This window comes from Lepus europaeus, chromosome 22, assembly GCF_033115175.1.
Source record: "Lepus europaeus isolate LE1 chromosome 22, mLepTim1.pri, whole genome shotgun sequence".
NCBI lineage: Eukaryota > Metazoa > Chordata > Mammalia > Lagomorpha > Leporidae > Lepus > Lepus europaeus.
In genome coordinates this window covers 38,480,530-38,492,955 of record NC_084848.1, presented here as the reverse complement: position 1 = coordinate 38,492,955, position 12,426 = coordinate 38,480,530, and the positions used below count along the sequence as shown (strand labels likewise).

The window sequence follows — 12,426 nt, the reverse complement described above, 5'->3', positions numbered from 1 at the left end:
GTCTAGACTGAGAACAGCTCCCACCGCTGTCCTGCTGTCCCAGCCCCGGGGCCACTCGGATCTGCGGAGTGCCTGAGGCAGGGCGTGGCTTGTGTTGAGGGACAGCAGTGGGCACCTGTTTCCTTCCAGCTCCGCGCTCTCTCAAGGTTTTCTCTTCCAAGTCCTTGCTCTCATCCACCATCTTCCCAGACCCTCAGCCATTCTAGGATCTACTCATTGACTAATATTTGAAAACTATGCATAAACTTTGAGTTTTCAACTGAAGCGAATTTTTTTTGAACAAGCAATTTTTGATTCTGTGACCCGAGGACATAAGACGTCACCTCTCGCACTACAGTAGCTACATGCAGAAGCATGTTGGGGACTCAGTGTCGGGGTGAAGTGCACCTGTGCCACAGGAAGCCTGGACTGAATGTCACGTCGTGACCTCTTCTTCCAGGTTTCTGTGTCCCTGCGATCACCGGGCATCTGAGAGGCTCTAGTTCATGGTCTAGTTCAGGACACACGTGCGTGCACACACACAAACACGTGTGCGCGTCAGGCCACAGGGCCCGCGGGCTCCGGTTCTGCTCTCATCTGTCCATGAGCATTTTCTGTTACTTCTAGGTGCAGCGATTCACAGTGCTTTTATAGATTTTCTGTAGTTTTTTTTAAAATTACAATTATAACCATTAAAAAATGCAGCTACATTTTTAAAAGAAAAACAAAGGGTAAATATTTTTGAGAAATACAAAAATCCAAGTTTGTTCTAACGCTGACATCAGAGCCGTAGGCTGGAAGCCGGGTACCACTTTCCCAGCTTGGGCAGGCACATCCTGTATCACTGGAGGCCACGTTTGTTCATCTGGTAATGGCAACAGATTAGGACTCTTCAGGGCACCGCGGGCCCTTACCACATTACATGACCATGACGTTCAGGATTTGCTTCATTCCACTGATACTAAAAATATTGATTTTGTGTCTTATACTTTAATAGGCTCATAAATTTATAAATGACAAGTTTTCTAAAAACATACTCTTTACAACGCAAGATAATTATTGTTATTATTGAACATGACACTTAGGGACACAGCACATGTCGAGGTGACAGCAATAAGATAAATGTAGAAATGTACAATATAATTTTCGTAAAGTACTCAAACTGTTGGTAACAATTTTATGAGCTGGAGGTGCTGAAGCAAACAGCATTAAACATAAAGGCTGATCAAAGGGGCCTGGTCCACAGAAGATGTTTATTTGATGTAACAAAACAATACAGTTAGTGTTAGACCCAACCACAAAGAGCAAAAGGAATGAAAAATTTGTACAATGTACATAGAAAAACAAGATGTTTACTGTGACAACTATATATCCCTAAAATAATGCTTCTAAAATTACTCAATTATTGAAATCTATATGAAAAAAGAAGAATGTTAATAGCGACAAAGTGCATAAAACCAAACATCATATTTTGAGCAATTTAACATACTAGGCAATTTTGCTAACAATGCATGATTTTTTTTTGTTTACAGACTGCTCAAAATATCTTTATACCAACAGGGTGGGCGGAACATTGAGGTTTAATATCAATTACACAATATTAGCATAAACTTCCACAACTACATAAGGGTATTGGTTTTCTTTTGAGCTGGCAAAGTAACTACAGAAACATCAGATGATTTCTCTGAATTGAGAATTCTATCCAAATAAATGCCACATACCTTCCAGATATATGCATATCATTCTATATCATGTAAATGGCTTTACCCATTTAAATAATAAACCATACAGCACTTAAGAATCATTATTACATGATTAACAATGTTATGTTCCAGGTTTAACAATTTCATAGGCCAAAAAAAATTTCTTCTTAAAAACTAGTTTTATAAATGCAGAATATATTGCATGAGTAACTGCTGGTATTTTTTAAGAAAATATATTGTGCAATTGTGGCTACCATGTACTGCTGGCAAAGCATCATTGTTTATGTAAAACATGATGTGAAAAAAAACTGAGTAAAAATTTTTCACCAAACACCTGTGATCATGATGAAAGGTTACTGCCGTCTTTAAAAAATTATATTGGTATCTTATTAAAAACAATTCGAAAAGGGACAAACTCCCTAGCCAAAAATAAATAAATAAAAAGGTGCATTTTTAAATGACGCTACTGCAATGCAATGGTTTAAATACCAAAGAACTATGAAAATGTGCTGTGATCTGGCGATAAAGAACATACTAAAAGCATTAATGTTAAAATTAAGTAGAAAGGGGATCAAAATTGAACTGAGTTTGTGCAGTATTGTAGCCAGGCTTCTAAAATTAGATATAGAAAATATAAATAGACCGCTTTAGGTAATGAGCCACCAGTGTCCAAAAAAAGGAATGAGATTATGAAAAAGCTCAGTTAACTTGATCCAAAGCTCTGAGTAACTCTTCGCCCTGCAGCAGGATTCTGCTTCCTTGTATAGGTGCATTAACTTCACAATCGTAACTGGTCAGCTGTGGTAGTCCACTCTCATCCATCGATTGCCCCAGCAGTCTACATGCTAAATCTGGAAGACAAAGAAACACCTAAGTGTTCATTAAGTTCACTTCACACCCACTTCTGCATGCCAGCTATTGGCAGAAATAAAGCAAAGAACTTCTGGAAGGGTTTTCAGTCTCCTTGGCAAAACCAGAGCTGTGTAAACAAACAAGTACTATCAGGTGTTACTGGTGCTGGTCAGATATGTTTACAGGATGCAAGGAAGACATAAAGGAGTGACAAATTTAATTTAGAAAAAAGCATAATGTTTCTGCTTCGATTGATATTGACTGCAGACAGATACAGATATATCAAATCCCCAAAATGAGAAGTTCCATCTAAAAGTGTCTGTCCCGCATTACAGCTATTAGATGGAATGCTAAACAACCAGAATCACTCTCACTTGGAATAAAGCTCCTAGATAATAAAGTTTTATATATTTTAATTGTGATGTTCAAGGACAGAAAGAGTAAACTGACCAGAGGGTATTAAAATAATTGTCTTTTGCTCCATTCCATTCTGTTCACTAGATTTGCATCCTTTTACGCGTTTCCAGGAAAGTGATGAAGTAGTTGTACGATCATCTGGCTGCTGTAATAATGTCCCCTAAAAACAGTAAAGTTATTTCAATTTTAGTATGTTGAAGTTCCTTTGTTACAATCAAAAACTTTGAAATCAATATAAGTTTAATACTACCATATAGAAAGGCTCCTTAAATACTGCCCTGTTTTTAATTCTTTCTTAATAATTACTTAGATTACACCATCACTCATGTCTAATCTGTCTATAAATACTTTCCAGTTATTTTGGTCTGAAAATATCGGTAGAGATTACACCTGCAATGGCTTCCCTAAAACACAGTAGTTCAGTTAATAAGGGAAAGGGCCTTAAAGGGAAGAGAATGAGATTGGTTAATGATACCAAGGGTAGAATGAGGGGGAAAAAGATTTTTTTTTTGGACAGGTGAGTTATAGATAGTGAGAGAGAGACAGAGAGAAAGGTCTTCCTTCCGTTGGTTTACTCCCCAAATGGCCACTACAGTCGGCGCTGCGCTGATCCGAAGCCAGGAGCCAGGTGCTTCTTCCTGGTCTCCCATGCGGGTGCAGGGCCCAAGGACTTGGGCCATCCTCCACTGCCCTCCCAGGCCACAGCAGAGAGCTGGACTGGAAGAGGAGCAACTGGGACTAGAACCCGGAGCCCATATGGGATGCCGGTGCCATAGCGCCGGCCCCAAGGGGAAAATTCTTATTCAACATTCATCTGTATTGCTTGGAATTTTTACGCCAAGAATGTATTCATTAAACATTTATATTTTTAAAAACATGTACAATGTAAAACTTCCCACTGGATAACTTTCGAAAATACAATGTATTTAGAAGAAATGAGGAATCACCCCTATCTAACTCAGCACATTTGGGTTGCAGAGAAAAGCACTCTATTACTCTCACACTTACAATTCCTACTGCTTGAAAAAGCGAACCATCGCTTTCCATTTTCCGCTTTCTCTGGGCATTCTGCAAAGCTAGTATCTTTGGATTTAGTTCTTCCTCAGAAGCAGTAGTTCTAGAAAAGAAATAAACACTCTCAGCAAAGATACAGTTGTTTCATCAGTTTTAAAAATACCCAGTGAGCTCTTTAAGACACAATACATAATGCCCTAGTTTTCCAACATTAAGAAATGTCATGTTACACAAAAAATAACTTTCCTGATCACTAAGCTTATCAATTTGAAAATAAAAGCTCAATTTTAAAACAGTATTTTCTAAAAGCTATCCCTATTATAAAACAGAACCTAACAGATCTAAATCAACGTTACTATACACTGAACAGTTACGTATCAGCCTTTCATTCCAACCAGCACTGATACTGTGAAGACTGAAATAAAGATTTCACATTTGTGCAGTGTTTTCAGTTATTAAAACATATCACGTTCATTAGTTCATTTTGACTTCATTCCAGTTTCCAAGATAGGTAAGACAGGTGTATCATAACCATTTTTTAAAAGAGAAACCTTTTAGGACTTGCTTGAAGTCCCACTGCTAATCAGCGGCAGACATGGAAGTTTGTGCTGTCTCCATATACGCTGTTCTCTTCCCAGTGACCTTGTCATCATGCTGCTTTTGCCCTCAGTATTGACTGGGTTATCAACTCTGAACTCCCTGTATCTAAATTACCATTCAATAGTGAGGAACTGTTACAAGGAGTCAGGTGTATCAATTTTGTTTAGTTTGGCCTTTCCTGAACACCCTCCCCTTCCCCAGCAAACAATCACAATTGCTTGCTCTGTTCTGGATAGCTGAGAATGCAATATGGGTATGGGCTGTATTACCCGACTCCTCTCCCATGTGCAGTTTGTTTTGTGCTTTTAAAAAAATTTATAAAATCTTATATATAAATATATTATCTTTATGAAATGTAACTCAGTCCATCATGTAAGTATCATCTTAGTAGTATTTTTAATGATAAATGTTTATAATCTTTGCTCTAAAGCTGTAAGTCATCTGGTTTGTACAATACTTTGATTTTGCAAATAATTACCTAGAGAGGTAGGGAAAAAAGCCTCCACATATTTTTCAAAGTCAATCTCTTTAAAGTGTTTAGTGCATGATATACTGGAACTAAAAAAGATGTTGTTTTGAAAGTTGCAAAAGTGACTTGATATAGGACTTTGGTTTTGACAAGTAAAAAGTACAAGGGAACAGCTATTTGGAAAACTGAATATCCATCCTCTGCAGCTAGTAATCTAAGTTACAGGTCACTGTCATTTATATGACTGTATTCACTGACCTAGCACTCCAACAGTCATTCATTGAGCAAATACTACGTGTTAGGCACGGAGCTAAGTTAGTATCCCTAAGATGCCCAAGACAATGTGGACTCCAGAAAAGTCGGTGATACAGTAATATATTAAGTATTTATGCATTCATTTAAAGACCCAAGATCTTTTCCTAGCTTGCGAAAAAAGGCCTCTTCCACCACTAGGTTTAGGTGGTGATACAAGTTGGGCAAAAAAGCCACATTCCTGAGTCATGGCAGTGTTTCCTGCTTGCTGCTAATGACGGCTCACCCCATTGAGGTGCATCAGGGAGAGAATCCTGTTTCTTCCACACACCTACACTAGCTAAAACTCCTTTCCTCTGGCTACAGTCACAAAATTTAAAGGGTGTCAAACCCATTACAAATTACATACAGAAATTTTAACTTAAAAATCAGGTCATATCCAGCTACTTAACACATTGCTTCATTCCACAGAAGCAATGTAATAAATTATGCTTAGCTTTCTAGTATAGCTCTCAAAAACTTATTTAATCTATAATAATCTATAATACAGCTAATGTTCTATAATACATAAATGAAAAATAAAAGTAATCTTAAGACAAATAACTGGGGCCGGCACCGTGGCTCACTTGGTTAATCCTCCGCCTGCGGCACCAGCATCCCATGTGGGTGCCAGGTTCCAGTCCCAGTTGCTCCTCTTCCAGTCCAGCTCTCTGCTCTGGCCCGAGAGGGCAGTGGAGGATGGCCCAAGTGCTTGGGCCCCTGCACCTGCATGGGAGACCAGGAGGAAGCACCTGGCTCCTGGCTTCGGATCAGTGCAGCGCTGGCCGTAGCGGCCATTTGTGGGGATGAACCAATGGAAGGAAGACCTTTCTCTCTCTCTCACTGTCTAACTCTATCTGTCAAAAAAAAAAAAAAAAAAAAAAAAAAAAAGACAAATAACTATACACAACAGAATTTAAAAGGTGGCTTGTAAATATTTATATGCAACACTGAGGATTAAAGTCCGTGTCTCACTCAACTTGGGATGGGCTAGAAGAGTTTTTCTTCAAGTAAAAGGCACTCCAAGAGATGGAAGCATCCGGGTAGTGAGGACAAATCAGCTGTCCTGATTTAAACAACTACAGGAAGCACGGGCTGTTTCTTACACATTTATACAACTTACTGGCTGGGCTTTTTTTTAAAAGTTATTAGAAGACCCCCCACAACCACCTTCTCCATTTAGTCAGGTGACATGTTTGTTTTTGAGACAACAAATATACAGGGAAATCTGGAAATAGTTTTGAGTGCTGGTTTTAAGAATAGAATTTGGAAGTTAAAAGCATACAGATCAGAAAGTTTGCAGTGTGTTTAGAAATCATTTAGTATCACACACATTTTCTCTAAAATAAAATAACTGTACTTTTAGTGTTACATATAAATACCTTTGACTCAAAGTGACAGCTAACACGTTAGGGCTTCTTGGATGAGATTTTTCTGTCTGTTCTATGACTCCTTTTCCTGCTGTGTTTGGTGAGGCTGTCCGACTCGGGGTATCCCTATATGGTGGTGATGTTGTGGCACTAGCAGTTTCTTTAGGTATGTGGGTAGGAGACGGAGATGCAATCAACACTTTCATGTCTTCCACACTGTCTTTTGTCACTGTTTTTAATTCGTCAGTGGTGGCAGAGGCAGTAGCGGTGGCGGTGTTGGCGGCAGGTTCTTGCACCTGAGTCTGCGGGAACACTGTCACCGTGCTTGCAGAACTGCTTTCTAAAGGCGATAGCTGGTCGAAGGACCGCAACTGGAAGTCATCATCCATTGGGATGTAGGGAGCTAACATCTCCAGGTCTAAATCAGTGTCCTTTAAAACAACAGATACGCGAGTTTTTACAGAGGCTATACTTTGTAAAAGAAAAACAAGTTAAACCCAAAGTCATTTCAAACTAAAACCTAATATAAAATCAGGAAGTTCACGTACCTGAGTAGAAAATGGGTTTTTTGCTTCTGTGTCCTCAGCAAAAAGTTTCTCTACCAATTCCAACTTGAATACATTGACCATGTCACTGTCCACATCAAAACAATATTCACTTGGACTGGTAGGCTGTAAGAAGAATTAAAAGTGTTGACTTCTCCCTGAGAAAACCTTCCATATGTTTTGATAGCTGTTGGATTTGTCAAACTTTCTCAGAAAACGCAAAGTCCATCTCATTTATCAGATTTTCACCCAATCAGTAAGAAGTTACATTTGAGATAATTGTTGGAACTAACTCTGTCAGTATACTATTTCTTAGTGTATGAAAAATAACATCATTTATAAACTTAACCTTAAAAAGATGTACTTGCTTGCTTATTCTAAAGAATAAAACTTATCTAATAATTCAAGTCCCACAAGGGAGAATTAGCTCGATGACATAGCCCCTGGAACCCCTTTAAGCTGAGAAGGCACACTACTGGGGTGACTGCCACAAACCTTCACAGCCGCTCCCTGAGGGTGGGGCAGAGACAGCTGTCCTTCACCTGCATACACCTCAGGAGGCACACTGTTATGTCAGCACTTTGGGGCAAGAATTCTAACCATAAAATTTTGCTTCCCTCATTCTAAGATTTTTGTTAGATTAAAACCAAAATGAATCAGTTTTGTGCTGGACAAACTAATCAATTTGAGCACAGAATATGGTCTCCAGGTTATAGACACTGAATCGCCTACTCCCAAACTGCCAGTTTTGACCAATGTAATAAGAATCATCTACTGCTTATTAAGGCTTATTTGTGACTCATTTTCAGATCTAAGCTGTCCTGTTCCCAAGTATATTTTTAGACACAAGAAGTTCTCTGAGATTGAGTCATTCCAGACTTAAAAATACTAAGACCTACATAATCTATCTGGGTATTGGCTCCACATAGCTTTTTTCTTTTTCTTTTTTTTTTTTTTTGACAGGCAGAGTGGACAGTGAGAGAGACAGAGAGAAAGGTCTTCCTTTTTCCGTTGGTTCACCCTCCAACGGCCGCCGCGGCTGGCGCGCTGCGGCTGGTGCACCGCGCTGATCCGATGACAGGAGCCAGGTGCTTCTCCTGGTCTCCCATGCGGGTGCAGGGCCCAAGGACTTGGGCCATCCTCTACTGCACTCCCTGGCCACAGCAGAGAGCTGGCCTGGAAGAGGGGCAGCCGGGACAGAATCCTGCTCCCCGACCGGGACTAGAACCTGGTGTGCCGGCGCCGCAAGGCGGAGGATTAGCCTATTGAGCCGCGGCGCCGGCCTTCCACATAGCTTTTAAAAAGACAATTTTTGGCCGGCACCACGGCTCACTGGGCTAATCCTCCACCTGCGGCACCGGCATCCCATCCTCCTCTTCCAGTCCAGCTCTCTGCTGTGGCCTGGGAAGGCAGTGGAGGATGGCCCAAGTGCTTGGGCCCTGCACCCGAATGGAAGACCAGGAGGAAGCACCTGGCTCCTGGCTTCGGATTGGTGCAGAGTGCCAGCTGCAAAGCGCTGGCTGTAGTGGCCACTTGGGGGTCAACCAACGGAAAAAGGAAGACCTTTCTGTCTCTCTCTCACTCTCTAACTCTGCCTGTCAAAAAAAAAGACAAGACAATTTTTATTGTGCTTGTAGGACTGTTAATATCAACACAGAGCTACAATAAAAAACACCAATTATTAAGTTCTGTGTAAGACTTTGTATTTTCATGTAACACTTATTCAGTTTTTTGAAACAGGGCTATGTTGGGAAGAGAGTTAGAAGGTCTTTTTCCATTTAAACCTTGAAAATAAGTTTTTTGCCTTTAGGTATATGCTGGTATTATCTTGAGCACATGGATAAATTGTTTCTATGGTTATATCTATAAGACAAAAAAGTCTCAAATTTAGAATCCAGAGAGAATAAACCTAAGTTTTACCTTCTGAGTAATATTAAACCAACTCCTTCCCATGTTCCTATCTTTGTGGTGAAAACACATGTGATGGTGTGTGTGTGTGTGTCTCTCTCTCTCCAGCACACACACACACAGTGACATGTGGTCCAAATTAACATCTGAACCAGATTTACAAATACATACCTGAATGCTACAACCTGAAAGTTGTCCTGCTGTTATATTACGATACCTACCTCAGGTGAACTCTGTCTGGTGCTTCCATCAGAAGGACTTGCTGGCTGATCTTGAATCTGGGGCATGGTAAAAGAAAGTTCCAGTGATTCTGGATTTGGTTCCAATTTTAATGCAACTTCTTGATTGAGTGCAGGGTCAGCACTACTTCGAAGTGGCTTTGGAGATTCAGAGGCAGGTAATGGAGACATGGCCAAATTTATATCCTGCAATTTTTCATTGGATGAAGGGAACATGACATCATTATATAATGGAACTTCCTCAAGTTGTTGGTCATCAGTTTCTGAGTCTGTGGGGAAAAGAATTAGTCAATCTAAAGCATTAAGAATTTTAACATACATAGCAATGTACTCCTTTTTACAAAAGGTTTATCTAATCCACTCAAATTGTCCTTAATCAAGAAGTTTACAGATGCTATATTATAAATCTTGAGATATTTTTACAGTCCACTATTACAACTCATTTTAATCTACATGGCAATAAAAGACTTGTAATTCCAACCTTTATATACACTAAAATTTAACCTAGCTTGAAATTGTAGTATATTATAAAATATATAAAATATAGTAAAATTATGGTATAACTATTTGTTCATCCTTTAATGCAGCTACACCTATTGTGGAGACAATCTGAAAACAGGATACAGAAATAGCAGAGTAGCTGGGGAAAAAACTGAAGTGGGATGAAGGCATTCTGAAGCACAAAACTCAACAATCCCTAAGAAAATGCAAGAATGCTAAAAAAATTATAAGGACAAAATTATTTAAATAAATACTTTCAAAATGACTATGAAAAACAAGATTTATAATCATGTCCAAATGATTACCAAGAGAAAGCATCAGAGCCAAGTTCACTTGAAATGGGCCTTGCAGCAACATATATACTTCAGGAGATCAACTAACTAAAATACCCACCATTGCTGCCAAAATCTAAAGATATGATTGTGTCTCCAGCAGCTGGGGCCAGCAGAGTTAAAGCATCAGGCTCCTTTTTCAGTTTGTCAAAGAGACTACTCGTATCTGCTGATTCCACTTTGGTGAACAGCTGAGTCATTTTCATATCTGAAGATTCAACTGGTTTGAGGACACATTCTGTTTGTTGAAGGGAGAAAATCAAGTCGTGCTGAATAATACCACTGTTAAGAGAGAGAGATTAGTAATTCTTAAATGAGTACTTGACACAACGAGGGGAGAGGGACTGTGAAATGATGTTGTCCTTTTAAGATTCCCTGACCCCTCATGCATCTGGAATTTTAAAATTCAACTATGTGATTAAATTCAGCCAAAAAAACTCTGGCTGTCCTTTGAGAAGAGCGCTGGTGACAGGGAAACTGGCAGTTTAGCACAAGACAGACACAAAGAGATCAAGATCAGAATTTCTCTGCCGATCCACATGATGAAATTGGCACAAAAGAACTCTTTGTCACTAATAGGAGGCATGAGCTAAGGATGGTCCCAGAATATCCAGAAATGATGAAGATCTTTCTAAGTTGTGTGCTGTATTTTCTTTAGTGGAAGGAAAATGATAACAGTGACATACAGGACAGGGTTTAAGAAGGATGGTAAGCAACAGCTCCATCTTTGTGTTTAACGTAATTAACACAGAAAATGTTCACTATGTGAAATGAAAGGAGAATTAAAATACCCAAGTTAAATACCTAAACCTTGCCCTCAAGAAGTTGATAACCCATTGTGAAAGTAGATAAGCAAATAATAAAAAGACACTGTGTTCACTGGTCAAATGGAGAAGGCTTGTCCAGAAAAGCTAACAAGGAGAAACCTGAGCTCAAGCAGCCATTGTTAGGCATGCCAAGATCGGAGGAGGAGAAAGCTGTTCCAAGTGGGCGATTCTTAATAATGCACTGTCACACTCTTTGGCACTCATATTAAAATACTGAAGGATGGTCTCCAAAGTAGCAAAAATAATGACTAAAATCTTAGTAACAGAGGTGACCACAAATTTTAGTGGGAGGGGTAAATCTAGGAAAGTATGATAATAACAAATGATGTAGGCAAGGATTTAATGTTGAGGATAATAAAGAGACTTAAAATGTTGTAAAGAAAACGAGCAACTGAAGGGGCTGGCACTGTGGGGTAGTAGGCTAAACCTGTCTGCAGAGCTGGAATCCCTTATGGGTGTTGGTTTGAGTCCTGGCTCCTACACTTCTGATCTAACTCCCTGCTAATGTGCCTGGGAGGGCAGTGGAAGACCGCCCAAGTACCTAGGCTCCTACACCTATGTGGGAGACCTATACGAGGCTCCTGGCTTCATATCGGCCCAGCTCTGGCCATTGTGGCCATTTGGGGAGTGAACCAGCGGATGGAGGACCTCTCTCTCTCTGCTCTCCCTCTCTCTCTCTCTCTCTCTCTCTGCTTCTCCTTTGTGTAACTCTGACTTGCAAATAAATAAATATTTAAAAAACAGCAGAATGGCTATATTACTCTATAATTTTACTCTATAATCTGCCTCTCAAATAAATAAACCTTTAAAAAAATAAACATTAAAAAAATTACACTAGGAAGCTTAGCCTGGTAGCAATATGGAAGGTGGACTAGAATGTGGTAGTAATGGAGAAGACAGACAGTACAGGAGCCTACTGAAATAGATAAGTGAAAGATTAATTTAAGATGTCCATTATATTCACAAACCAATGAGCTAAGAGTTCATGAAGAAACAAAAGCCATGTGTTATATCATATAACCTTTAGTAATTTCACACAGAATTTCATTTAGGATTCTTTTGAGGAAAGTTTTACCATCTCATGTACAAATATGAAATTCAGAGAAACAAAGACAGCAGGGCTATTCCAAGGCCAGTATTCTTACTACAAAAATAATACAACTGCTTGTAAGGAGAGTTGTCTGGTCAGAGCAAACTAATCCAAAAATCTGTTTCTGTTTTTAAATAGGAGTGAAACAATGTTGCTAGTTAACCAGTGTTTAGTGGAATCGTAACAAAATATCTGGCCTGAAAACCTAGGCCAGAGTACTAAATTTCATACACCCATAGAAATGTGGAGGTAAAATAAAACTCAGTTAATGTTTAGCCTTTTCTCTGCC

The 12,426-nt window shown here is 39.4% G+C and overlaps 1 protein-coding gene across 2 annotated transcripts in view; it reads right to left on the bottom strand.

The window, feature by feature from the left end:
• Window positions 1–953: 953 nt before the first annotated feature.
• HIF1A (hypoxia inducible factor 1 subunit alpha) overlaps window positions 954–12,426 on the bottom strand; it is a 44,043-nt gene continuing 32,570 nt past the window's right edge. For both annotated transcript variants that reach the window (XM_062181564.1, XM_062181565.1), the window contains exons 9-15: window positions 10,282–10,502; window positions 9,370–9,656; window positions 7,244–7,366; window positions 6,708–7,126; window positions 3,960–4,068; window positions 2,985–3,111; window positions 954–2,533 (exon numbers count right to left, since the gene is read on the bottom strand). In XM_062181564.1, coding sequence (XP_062037548.1) covers window positions 2,382–2,533; window positions 2,985–3,111; window positions 3,960–4,068; window positions 6,708–7,126; window positions 7,244–7,366; window positions 9,370–9,656; window positions 10,282–10,502 — 1,438 coding nt within the window. In that variant the 3' untranslated portion in view covers window positions 954–2,381. The remainder of the gene's footprint in view (window positions 2,534–2,984; window positions 3,112–3,959; window positions 4,069–6,707; window positions 7,127–7,243; window positions 7,367–9,369; window positions 9,657–10,281; window positions 10,503–12,426) is intronic.